The sequence below is a fragment of the Gadus macrocephalus genome, chromosome 21 (genome assembly GCF_031168955.1).
Source record: "Gadus macrocephalus chromosome 21, ASM3116895v1".
Lineage (NCBI taxonomy): Eukaryota > Metazoa > Chordata > Actinopteri > Gadiformes > Gadidae > Gadus > Gadus macrocephalus.
The window spans coordinates 4,422,082-4,434,992 of NC_082402.1; the positions used below are offsets into that span (position 1 = coordinate 4,422,082).

The following is a 12,911-nucleotide window of genomic DNA, read 5'->3' on the forward strand; positions in this document are numbered from 1 at the left end:
CACAGATATTGCTCAATAGGCCAACTATTATGGTGGATCCTATAGGGTTTGCTTGTTTGTTATCCTGGCATTCCTAATATATTATATACTGTCTTTGAAAGATAAATGAATCCAGAAGGACGCCTTTCAACATGAGTTTGAATGAATGAAATGTGTAATAAGTTGTTCAAATGGCTATACCCGTGGAACTACACTGCTATGAATTACTGATTGTATTCCCTATGCATATGTAAGCATAATAAATACATATAAATGCATTTATTGAATTACATGGCCATAGAGCTATGGCTGAACATCCAAACACCATCACTATTTGATGTTTCCGCTGCTCCAACGAACCCTCCTGTCGCCACACTGTTGCTGTCGTTCATTACCACAAGGAGGCAACCTTGTCTACTTTCCCAACACAGGGCCCAAAGGTGAAAGGTGAAACGGGCGACCAGAGAGAGGTGGTGTAATGGAGACCATCCGATCACGGTCTGCCTGTCAGCCACGTTTCAATATACATTGATGGGGATCACGTTTATGCGTGTAAAAGGTTGATTGGTTGATGGGACGAGGCTGCTGCGTCGCTAAAACATCTGAAAGGAATCTCTTTTAGCAACATAGAGCAATGTACACGTCGGACGTACACGTTGGTGTGTACAGCAAAGGCTAGTGGCTGAATGTGGGCAGTACGAGTAGCTCATGGCGATAGCATTAGTAACCTTAATGTAGTTATACCTTATGGGCGGCCCCTCCAAGGGCCCTATGAATAATGAGCCCTCACGAGTCCCTGCTGCTAGCCAGGCGGGAACAACATTATTGACTAGACTTAAATATAGCCACGTCTATGGTCGCCCGAAAACAAATGCTGTGCAATGTGTAACTATAGGGCTATTGATAAACATCTGTCTTTGAATAATGAATAATTATGGTTATATGGCATATATGGTGTAAGAATATATATTTTTACTCATTCTTAGTCTAGTAATTGTATAGAAGCCTGAATAATGTTTGAGTTATGGTTCATAAGTTAATGGTGTGATTAACGTGTATACAATTTCATACCTGACATTCGATCAAGTAGGGGATTGTGGCCAAATAGACCTTTTTGACAATTAAACAACAATCTAATTAGTTCTTTTCTTCCTCAAAAGTGTTTTCAAATTAAATAGTATCTCAGGTTTTTACACTATTGACAATGTTTTAATTTTAAAATGTGTCTTTCCAGGTGCCATTGGCCCCATTATATATTTACATTGACTTTGGTTATTAATATAATTAACATAAAATTCCCTTGCTCAGCGCTGTTCATATTTTCATTAGGCAAAAACATTTAAAAGCGCAAACACCATGTATTTCCACTGTATTCCTTCCCATTCTTCCACAACATTGGATGCCTTCAACGGTTCCATGGTCCTTGTAGTCTTTCAAAACCTTAATCAACACGCAAAGATAAATTGACTGGTACTCCCTTAACAACTCCAAACCTCCTAAAAAAATGAATTGCCCCTCCCTCATTGGCCAATGCATTTGAGTGACAGCGTAGACCCCCCTTACTGGCAGTTGCTGACCTTTCATTTCCTGACACAGCAATTCTATTTAACAGTGCACCTCTCCCCCAAAGGCCTCCATACACACACACACACACACACACACACACACACACACACACACACACACACACACACACACACACACACGCACACATTGAAAAAGAGCATTGCTTTGTGTGAGCTTGAAAAGTCACAAAAAACATGAAAACTTTTCAATGAACCTCCAACACCACGACATGCTCTTACTGTACATACATTCTGCTCACACTGTCACACAGCCTTCCGCTATGGCATCGAAAGCAAAGCGATAATCTCACTTTTGGAAATATGAATAAGAAAACCAGCCATTTTCTCCTAGATTTAGATTTTTTCAATAGATCAATCGATAAATAAACATCCGAAAGCATAATGCATTCATATACAGAATAAGAAATGCACATTGACATCAACTTTATATTTTATTTCAAAATATTTTTTTCAACAGGATGAAAACTTAAGAGACCATAAGGTCCATTGGCAAATCTGACTTCCTAAACAGAAGCACCACTCATTATTGCTTTATCACTCTTCTCTATGACAAATGGATCTTTTCTCAAAATAAAAATAAAGAACAAATTAGGAATACACATGATGAGGACAGGAATCCACATTTTCAAAATAATTGCCCAAGAAGCATACATTATTACTATTATTGTTAGAATTACACTTGTAGTTATTCCAAAAGTTTCAAATGGTGCAGGTGTAAAGGTTTATTTTGTTTCATCTCATCTCATTGTTTCATCTCAAAACCGTTTTTTTTATACCAGTGTGAAACACATTTTGAGTTAACTAAAAAACACATTAATTTAGAAGACACTACGGTCTCGTTCAAAAAGTCCCTTAAGAAAAATTCCTCTTTAAAACAGAAGTATGTGTATAAATATTAGACTATAATTATGACTGATCAATGCAAATGCTGCAACGATTCTTTAAATATTATATTCCCAATTATAATTATTTTGCAAAAGAGTAAGTGTTCCACCTCGGTAGCTAGCATAGCCAACAATGTCAGTTGCCGTCTATAGAAAGATTGGGATGCTGGAGCATGCACGGTTGCATACCTCTCCTCTTGGTACAAAAGGAGAGAATGGTTTTATTCAAGGTAGGTAGACATACAGAGGAATTTCCCTTTGGGTATACCCAAAGTCTCATGCAAGCGATTCAATCAAAAGATGGCATTCTTCCGTGGAGATTTTTCGGAAAAATGCTGCTTGACAGAAATCTGGGCTTCCGGGGGGCAAAGAAAAAAAAAAACGGAAAAACCTGAACGAAGGAGTGTGTACCAGGTGTGGACAGGGAATGGGAATTGCTGGTTTTCCATTTTTTACTAAAACGAGTCTAGAAAAAAATCATCTTACAAAATCCTCGGTAAAAAAAAGAAGAAGAGATGTTTTGCTGCCATCGAGTAGAAACCAGAGTGATCATCTAGGTAGGACAATCCCTCCCTTTAATTTACGCCTTCTCTTCAGTAACGCTCTCGGCTTCTTCGGTTTCCTGGAACACAGAACATGATTTAGATCCCACACAAGGATAATCTGCCACAGGACCACGGCTCATCAGCCCACACTGGCGTCACGTCACACGCAGCCGTAGCCAAACCTGAAAACAATCTGTGAACAATGTTTTTCTAATTTGGAGTTGAACACTTGATTTAAAGGATGGGTACTCCATCTTTTGCAAAGTAGTCGCGTACTGTCTTGGCAAGATAATACGACAAAATATAACAAGTGTCTTCCAATTGAGAAACAGAGTCAGGAAAGTCATGAACTCTCAAGTCGGTCTTTAGACGTGTCACTGAAGACATCACCAAGGTGGATCGTTGCTAAAACTGTGTGGAAACAATTAGACTGTTTAAAAAACCTTTCTTGCAAAACAAATCAAAAGTCTTCAGGGCGACCCTGACATGCTGTGGCATGCAGAGGTCATGTGTGCTTGTAAACACCGTAGTACCAACAAGAATTCCTGGCCTTGTGTTAGGAAATGTTTAAACAAAGCTGGAAATCCTTTATTTCCCCAAATCTTGTGGATTGAGGCTGAGCACACAATAGATGAAACAAATGATGATTTCTCAAATAATGGTTGCTCAACATCCATTTCCAATGATCTAAAAAGCTCTCTGTGTGTTACAAAGTGCTCACAGAGAGGGCAAGATGGATACAACTATCATGAAGAACCATTGTTGTTAATGAATTTTAGGTATTGGTCCAAAAGCTGTTCCTCCCATCTGGTAGGAACTGGTATCTATTATATGTCAACAACATTAAATGTCAAATATGTTTCACTTAATCAACACCCATTATTATTTGTCTCTGAACTATAACTCTCTCAAGAATGAAAGCAAACAGTGCCGTAGATGCACACCACACAAACCTTTTCTCAATTAGTACTTGGTTAAAGTCAGCAGTAGACCCTAATGAGTTAGTGTGGAAGCGCACACGCATTAAGTGGATTTGCACACACGCGCACACACGCCGCACCATACCCTGGACTCGAACAGTCTCGCTCTGACCCCTCAGACATCATGGAGGAAGCCCTGGTTCTGGTGAAAGTCACACTTACACTGGGACGACACACATAGATCTGTGTGTGTGTGTGTGTGTGTGTGTGTGTGTGTGTGTGTGTGTGTGTGTGTGTGTGTGTGTGTGTGTGTGTGTGTGTGTGTGTGTGTGTGTGTGTGTGTGTGTGTGTGTGTGTGTGCGTGAGTGTGTGTGCACATGCATTGTGTGGGAAAAGACATGAGAAAGAAAGCAGAGAAGAGTGAGAGAGATCATTGAATGGATGACAGGAACACTGATTTTAATCTGAAGGTTAGAATGAAGTCACTGAGAAACGGGTATGGGCGGAGTCCAGCCGTGTAAGAGGTTTGCAACATTTAAACTATTTATTCAATTAAAAAAGATATACATATAAAACGCACAGCTTGCATCTCATCTCTAAACTCACAGGTCTATTCAATCCAAGAAATCCATCTCCTACCTCATTCTTGACCTGTCCGTTCTGGGCAACTCCAGCATCGGTTTTGCCCTTGGCTACTGCTTTCTTTGCCTTCCCCACTGGTTTCTCTTCAACAGGGTTAGGGTTAGGCTTCTGTACAGAGATAGGGTGTGTGTGGGGGTGGGGGGGTGGGGGGGGGTGATGTCGATTACAGGTGTAAACAATTATTTCTGGGTTGAAACTTGTTGTGATAACAGATAAAGTGCTTTCTCACCTGTCCAAAAACAGTGTTACTTAGTGTTGTTAGTTGCTTTGAAATTGATGTCTGCTATTTATGTGTGTGTGTGTGTGTGTGTGTGTGTGTGTGTGTGTGTGTGTGTGTGTGTGTGTGTGTGTGTGTGTGTGTGTGTGTGTGTGTGTGTGTGTGTGTGTGTGTGTGTGTGTGTTCACATGGGTCTACCATTAGCAAAACTTGAAATTCATGTTGATTCACAAAACCTTGTAGAGTTTATATGAGTTACCTTGACGACGGCCTTTTCTGCCTTCTTTGGCTTCACTTCAGGCCTGGGTGCAACAGGTTTCTGCAGGTGAAGCATACCTGGTTAACGTCATAATATTACGCAACTTTTTCCTACTAGTCAATGCTAAGGTAAATATTGTCTGTCATGTTTCATTGATTTTCTAGTTTGCTTTCAACTTCTGTTAAAAAAAAATTCAGAGCCGTTTCAGAGCTAGTTTAGCTTTTTAAAATTCTTGATTTGAATGGTATTTTGGTTTTTATTAGTATGAGTGTTCTTTTTTTGTAATATGGGGTATTGTCAGGGGCGAGATTGTAAACGTCACAAACACATTTTTGGAGCAACTCAATAAAAGGTTTGGCTTAAACTGACACAGCTAAAATATTAGTAGATTTTAGAGTCTTTGAAAAAAACTTTTTTGTTATCAGTTAATGAAAATGTTTTTCACATGTAGTTAAGTTTTTGTAGTTTTTGTTTTGTTTTGTTCATGATTACCAAAGTGAATACTCCTTCAGGGGAACACTTGGCCTGTATTTTACCCTAATCTACATGTTAATTATCTGTGAGGTATGTGTGTCTTTCTCCCTATATAATGTGGTTGATTGGTCAGCAGAATCAATTACCAGATTGATTCCGCTGACCAAAGCAAATTAAAAACTATGTGACTTCATGTGTTTCCACACAACAAAAGTACGACCTAGTGTCCAACCCTACTGTTCAATACTATGAAGCAGGTAGAGACTGTGAACATTGTCGCTATTGCCTGTTATATCGATGTTGTTATAAGTAATATGAATATAATTATGCCAGCCTTGTCATTTAAGTGGATCTGCTCTCATTATCTCTCAATAATGATTTAAAATACAGCTTCTCAAAAAAAGCTGTTGACCCTATTGGCCTGAGGTCAATGTTCTGTCGCTATGGGCCATTGATCAATTATGTGATAATTCCTTATCTCTGTGTGTTTATGTATGTATGTGTGTGTGTGTGTGTGTGTGTGTGTGTGTGTGTGTGTGTGTGTGTGTGTGTGTGTGTGCGTTTGTGTGTGTCATACTATTGTGTGGTTAAGAGATTTCTGCAATGACTACAATTGCATTGTCTATTTTGCTTAAAATTGGCATCAAATGATTTCTTATTGACTGCCTTTTATTTTCTTTGTTGTTTCTATATACCGCCATTGTTAGTTGTAACATTACTACTATTGTTTCTTCTTGCACTTCCGAGTGCTACTTACAGTAATACAACATGAGTAGTTAGACAAGAAAGGACTAAACAAAATCTTCACAGCATGTGCATAGATTCGACACAGGTATACATTCAAACATTCTTCCAGCATGCACCGATCGACAGTGATAAACAGACAAAAGACCAAACAGACAAAAGACCAAAACAGATAAAAGACAAAAAAACTGAAGGAGAGGTACAAGACATGACATTACCCATCAAGCAGAGCTGCGCAACAACTAATTAATAACACACCAAAAACGATTTCCTGTGACGGTCGTACAACCGTTTACACAAGATAATGATTAAAATAAATATTGATTTGTGAATTATCAGGAAAATGTCCATAAACCTCCTCCGTTCATGTATTCATGTTCAATTCAACTTCTAAACCAAAACGTTGCACTGAAACATGGATAACACACAATTGTGAAGGATGTTGGCATTGGGCGATGTGGGAGTGTACACATTAATAAGTGTGCAGCTCTGCTATGACAGACCAACACAAATATAAGGGACAGAGACAACCTAGAAAAGACATGCATACGTCCCTTGGACACACCCCTTTGGGAAAGTTTTGAATGTGAACGACCCGATTCACTAGTTTTTTTTTAATTCCGGGGTCGTCACATTGACCCGAGAGCAAGGGATTCAAATGTCCCCCGAAAGACTGAGTCCAAGGGGTGTCCCAGGGAGGAGAGAGGTACGCGGATGAGAGGAAAGAGAAAGAGAGAGGGGTGAAGACAGAGCGGGAGAATCCAACTCACCACTGACAGTCTCTCTGACCTTCTGGTCGGCTACCGCAACAAGGGATGAGCAAGGAGGAGGGAGAGAGACAGAAGAGAGAGACAGGCAGAGAGAGATATCAGATGTACCTTTAGGGTCCATTTTCAGGATCATATATGCGCTTGTGTTTCAGCTTCATAGCTGGAGATGGAGTGTCCTTCTCACTCGATTCGACTTAGCAGTGGGTGCGCTTATTGTCACACACACACACACACATTGGAGACACGCCGTATTCACACACAAACACACTTTTTTGCAAAAGAAAACACATCAAAACACTTCAAAAACACACACAGCAGCCGCACACCCTGGCGCTCCAAAGTGTGAACAACTTACCTCTTGCTTTGTGACTTTGGAGGACTCCTTCTCCTCAGGAGTATCCGACTGAAGAGACACATCAACATCATATCAACATATTTATATAAATATATATATTTATCTATATATAACTGCCACGTATGGGACGGATTAAAAAATGTTGCAAGGGGCAATAGTGTGTGTGTGTGTGTGTGTGTGTGTGTGTGTGTGTGTGTGTGTGTGTGTGTGTGTGTGTGTGTGTGTGTCTGTGTGAACGCATGTGTGTGTGTGTGTGTGTATGCCTTTGCGTGTATCTGAATGTTGTCTGACTTTTTTGTTTGCAGTATGTGTGTAATTAATTAAGCCTTGGGCCTTTGCAAATACTGGCCAACAAATATCATGTTACAAACTGGTCTTGTGTTATAACAAAATCATCCCATTGTATGTTGTACTTTCTTTTCTTTACCTAAAAGAAAAGTGAAGCTATTTGTAAAATGTTGTATATTTGTGAAGTAAGTAAATATGTTTTTAAATATGCTATAGCAGCGGTACAACATAACTTCAACACAATATTATATTATTTTATGTAAGTATTAAGAGTGTGTGTGTGTGTGTGTGTGTGTGTGTGTGTGTGTGTGTGTGTGTGTGTGTGTGTGTGTGTGTGTGTGTGTGTGTGTGTGTGTGTGTGTGTTTGTGTGTGTGTCTGTGTGAACGCTTGTGTGTGTGTGTATACCTTTGCGTGTATCTGAATGTTGTCTGACTTTTTTGTTTGCAGTATGTGTGTAATTAATTAAGGCTTGGGCCTTTGCAAATGTTGGCCAACAAATATCATGTTACAAACTGGTCTTGTGTTATTACAAAATCATCCCATTATATGTTGTATTTTCCTTTCTTTACTAAAAAGAAAAGTGAAGCTATTTGTAAAATGTTGTATATTTGTGAAGTAAGTAAATATGTTTTTAAATATGCTATAGCAGTGGTACAACATAACTTCAACACAATATTATATTATTTTAGATTAGTATTAAGAGTGTGTGTGTGTGTGTGTGTGTGTGTGTGTGTGTGTGTGTGTGTGTGTGTGTGTGTGTGTGTGTGTGTGTGTGTGTGTGTGTGTGTGTGTGTGCGTGTGCGGGTGCGTGTGTGTGCGTGCGCACACGTGCGTGTGTGTCAGTCCCTCAGTATGTTATTAACACAAATCTTCTTGGAGCAAGCAGGTGATTTGCTTAAGAATACTTAATGGGTAGGATGGCTACCCATTAAGATGTCTAGGAGCCCAACAAGATTGTCCACACACAAGAAGAAATATGGAAAAAAAAGTCAGTTTAGCCTGCAGGTTTCCCGTGCGCATCATTTGCATGGCAACGACCTCCGCCCCAAATCCCACTCCTCCCCTCTCTGTCCTCAAAAGCACGACTCTAGGCACGGCTGCAAACAATAGCAATTTCAGATGCTAGAGAGGCCAGTTGCAGAGCATACATATGGACACAAAGCACTACACTACGGCGCGCAAAGGCTGTTTAGATAGCGCCGCGGACCCCCTTTCACAGCTGCATTGTCTATTATCCCTTCTTTCTTTGCTTTTTTTGGATATGGATTCGCTCCATCGGCTCGTGTGTGTGTGTGTGTGTGTGTGTGTGTGTGTGTGTGTGTGTGTGTGTGTGTGTGTGTGTGTGTGTGTGTGTGTGTGTGTGCGCGCGCGTGGGCGCGCGCGCGCATATGTGTGTGTGTGTGTTTGGTATGTGTGTGTGGTATGTGTGTGTGTGTGTGTGTGTGTGTGTGTGTGTGTGTGTGTGTGTGTGTGTGTGTGTGTGTGTGTGTGTGTGTGTGTGTGTGTGGCGGGGTTTGCTGCCTACCATTTGTCATCATCATCACAGACGGAATAGGAAAAGAGGTGGCGTTTGCGTTTGGTGTTGGATTACACATTCTTGCCATGGGAACGTCTTAAGCACTGTTCATTTATCATAATCATAGGTTGCTTGCTACCGGTGCGCAATTCACAAGCTGCTCTTATTCGGCGAGACCCGGTCGTGTTTGTCGGTTCCCGTGCGCGAGGTGGAGAGGGAAGAGGAGATATATAAATAAAAAAAAACGACGACCAAATCGGCCATTGAAAAGTATACATTAATCTTACAGTAGGCTCCACATGGGGCAGGATAAGATATATGAGGTGTGTGGGGGGCGGGGAGGAAATCAATGTTAAAGGAATTTGTCATCGGTAGAGGTTTGCACCTTGCCGTTTGTAAACGTCGATTTCGAAAGTTTGGCATCACCTCACCTGCTCATCGTCGTCACAGTATCGCGCACCGCTATTTGGTCAAATCCTAGTGAATAAACTAAACTGCGCTACTTGAGAATTAACACCAAAATGCTACTTACCCTTCTTTTAGGCATTTTTGTTAGTGGACAACGTTCCTCGCAGACGAATGAGAAGGTAAAACCGGAGATCCAATGGCTCAGTTTGAACTACCTCGAAATACAGGATCAATATCTAAGCACCTTCGATAATATGTAAATGATATGCACTCCCCTAAACTGTGAAACTCGCCCGGCTATAGGCCGGAGCGGTCACAAGCGTACCCTGTAGCGACTTGTGATTGGTTCACGCTCCCTGTATGTAAATACCATCGTCGCGTTGATTGGTCGAGACTTCGGAGAGGGCTTCATGAGGACTCAGCGATTGGTTACGCGCTTTGTGTACGCAAATCTAAGCTGGAGGTCGAATGAGACACAAGCGGATGGAAGAGCGGACGGGTCTCTCGCTCGATCTGGGTACTGGTGTTGTGTTGGAGGACATGATCGAAAAGAAAGAATGCTCTAAAAACACAAAAGCCTGCTGCTCTGCTTTACATATAGCTCTAATGGAAACTTCATTAGCAACCGTCACGTTCAGTAACCTAGGGCTCGAGAACATTATCATTTCTGGATCTTTTTTTTTCCGGCAAATCACGCGTTTGACCGTCACGTTGTCATTTTTAAATAGGGATTGTCAATGAGGGCTGTAATAGGTCACCCATCCGTTTGTCGGTTAACAGGAACATTTGGATTCCATCTAGACCGAGGCGACTATGTCTAGATGGAATCTACAATGGTGCAAAGTCGAAGCACCTGCTAGTTTAATCCGATTTAAAGAACTGTATGTATCTTTGAAGTGCATCATAGTTTGCTGACTGCATGAAACATGTAATATCATGTAATATCATCATCTATAAATAATAATGGTGCATGACAACTTCATCAGTCTTAATTAGTGGTATTGCTGTAGGCCTACATTGTGAACGCAGGGCCATGAGTAGGACCCATTTGAAAAAAAAATTGTGGGCCTGTGAAGTTTATGATGACGTTTTATGATGACAAATTGTTATAAGCTCAAATGACTCTGTTTATATATATATATACTCTAATATTCAATAAAAGTAGCGTAGATGCCATTCACTACTTTTATTTATTATTTGAGTGAGCTGGTTCATATTATAATTCTAATAAGGGCTAATTGGGTCCAATATGAAAACCCAATTGATCATGACAGTTGCCAACCAATACAAAGTTTATCAAATGTTTGTTTTGTTGATATTTCTCTGTTCCCCTTTTATCGCAAAACATCTTTAACTCCACTCCAATAGAATTGAAACAGTGGGGAGGTGGTCGAAACGTAATTTTGTAATTTGTCATACTTGAACCATTTTTAAGTCAAAATCTTAAACGGTTTCACGTCATGGAATAAACAAATGGTTAATAGCAAGGCCTGTCATCCCAAAATACGCTTACAACCAAAGGTAAGGTACCTTAAGCGTATAGGCAATCAATCGCCCACCATTAAAGGCATCTTAACCTGCATCACATCCATGCTAAAAACAGACAATCATCACTGCACACATCACAATATAGGCATTATTTCAACAATTCAACAAAGGTTTCCCCCTTGTGACATCACAATGGAGAGTCAAAGAGCCCGCAAAGACAAGGCTTTTTTGCCCCCAATACAGAGGCCTGCTTTTTTCACCCAGAACACACACGAGTATGAAACACTCAACACAGTTCCCACATAGACCCACACAGTGCACTGTCAGCTTAAATGGCATGGAGGAAACACAAAGAGACACAGACACATAGAAATATACACAGACACACGCACAAACACCTAATAACAAACACACATACAGGGCCAAATGCACACGTACATGCACACACATCCACACACACATGCGCACATACAGAGACGCATGCATCCACACACATAAAGAGATTCACACACGTGCAATGGCACTGGGAAAAACGACACACACATGAGGAAATTCAGAACAACGTTAGCACACTAACATGATCATAGAAAGAGAAATATACTTAATATACTACACAGAGAAGCCACATACGCACAAGCTTTACCAGTGCTGCACACACTTTACTTCTATTTACAAAATATGTGTTTTACTCAGTGACAGATGTTTAGTGTGTCTCTAAATGCAAGTGTCTGTTTAATAAATAGGATCCTCGTTGAAAAAAATCGTTGAAAAAAATCCTTTATCAACTAACCTTTAAAGCCTTTTAAATTGTATGTTTTTTTTAATACTGATCAACAAGGTTAACTTATTGTTGGAGGAATCAAAATACAAATTGTGTTACACTGTCCCACATTGTCTGGGAAGACTCTGAAGCAGATGTGTACGATTTGTGCAATCAAATTTATTGGCCAGTGAAAGGACAATGAAACAACAAGCAATCCATTTTGCCCTAATCCATCCAACGAATTCCTGCTATTTTACCAGGTCCGGCACAATCGATCTGTTCGTGACATCATAGTGGGAGTGGCCATGCAGAAGCATCCATCAAATCATCTCAGTTGAAGGACACTGCGAAAAAAAACAATCAGTTATTGTATTTATATACCAAAGGAGGATAAACATCCAATACGGACACTCTTGAGGGACTGTGGTAAGGAGTATTAAATACCGTGAGCCTGAGGTCATAAGGGGAATACAAAGAGACAGCAACCTAGCCCCGGACATTAGATTGTAGTTAGGTTACACCACCCTCTGAAAACGGGTAGCTCTGACAATCACATACAATCTATCTACTAATATGTGCCCAAGAATAAAATAATCTACTTTTAGATGTCATGGGGTAATAAAATGTTAATATAGGCCTATATAAAAACGAATACAAAAGGGTAGCCTATTACTTCAAAAGATAATATTTTACCAAAATAAACTAAATAACATAAATCTATTTTAGATGAAGTGAATGCGACAGAGGGTCCATGCCACTCTCGAAATGATGTAGTTGTACTCAAAGCTCTGTCTCTCCGAGACAGCACTGGACTGACATCTCGTGGTCAAATATTATTTATTTATTTGCCATGACTGAATCCTACGTGTTGCGTTGTTTTTTTTGACAATATATAGCAGTGCCTATAGTACACATATCCTATACAACCTTACCATAAAACCTTTAGAATACTCATGCATTTTTGTGACATTCATTTCTAGCCAACTCGCATACGATTTACATTTATAACAGCAGACAACAAGCCCCCACCAACTCCCAGCATCTCTACCCCGCCCCCTCCTCCTCTTCTCCT

General features: G+C 40.3%; 1 protein-coding gene across 2 annotated transcripts; it reads right to left on the reverse strand.

Annotated features, from left to right (window-relative positions):
- Nucleotides 1-1,983: 1,983 nt before the first annotated feature.
- hmgn3 (high mobility group nucleosomal binding domain 3) lies at nt 1,984-9,873 on the reverse strand. Of its 2 annotated transcripts, XM_060041448.1 has the most exons (7): nt 9,713-9,873; nt 7,376-7,423; nt 7,021-7,050; nt 5,033-5,092; nt 4,554-4,664; nt 4,060-4,157; nt 1,984-3,071 (listed from the first exon to the last, which is right to left on the reverse strand). In XM_060041448.1, the coding sequence occupies exons 1-7, from the start codon at nt 9,725-9,727 to the stop codon at nt 2,999-3,001; spliced, it is 435 nt and encodes a 144-aa protein (XP_059897431.1). In that variant the 5' UTR covers nt 9,728-9,873; the 3' UTR covers nt 1,984-2,998. The 2 variants fall into 2 exon arrangements, with proteins under 2 accessions (XP_059897431.1, XP_059897432.1); XM_060041449.1 differs by lacking the exon at nt 4,060-4,157.
- Nucleotides 9,874-12,911: the final 3,038 nt, after the last annotated feature.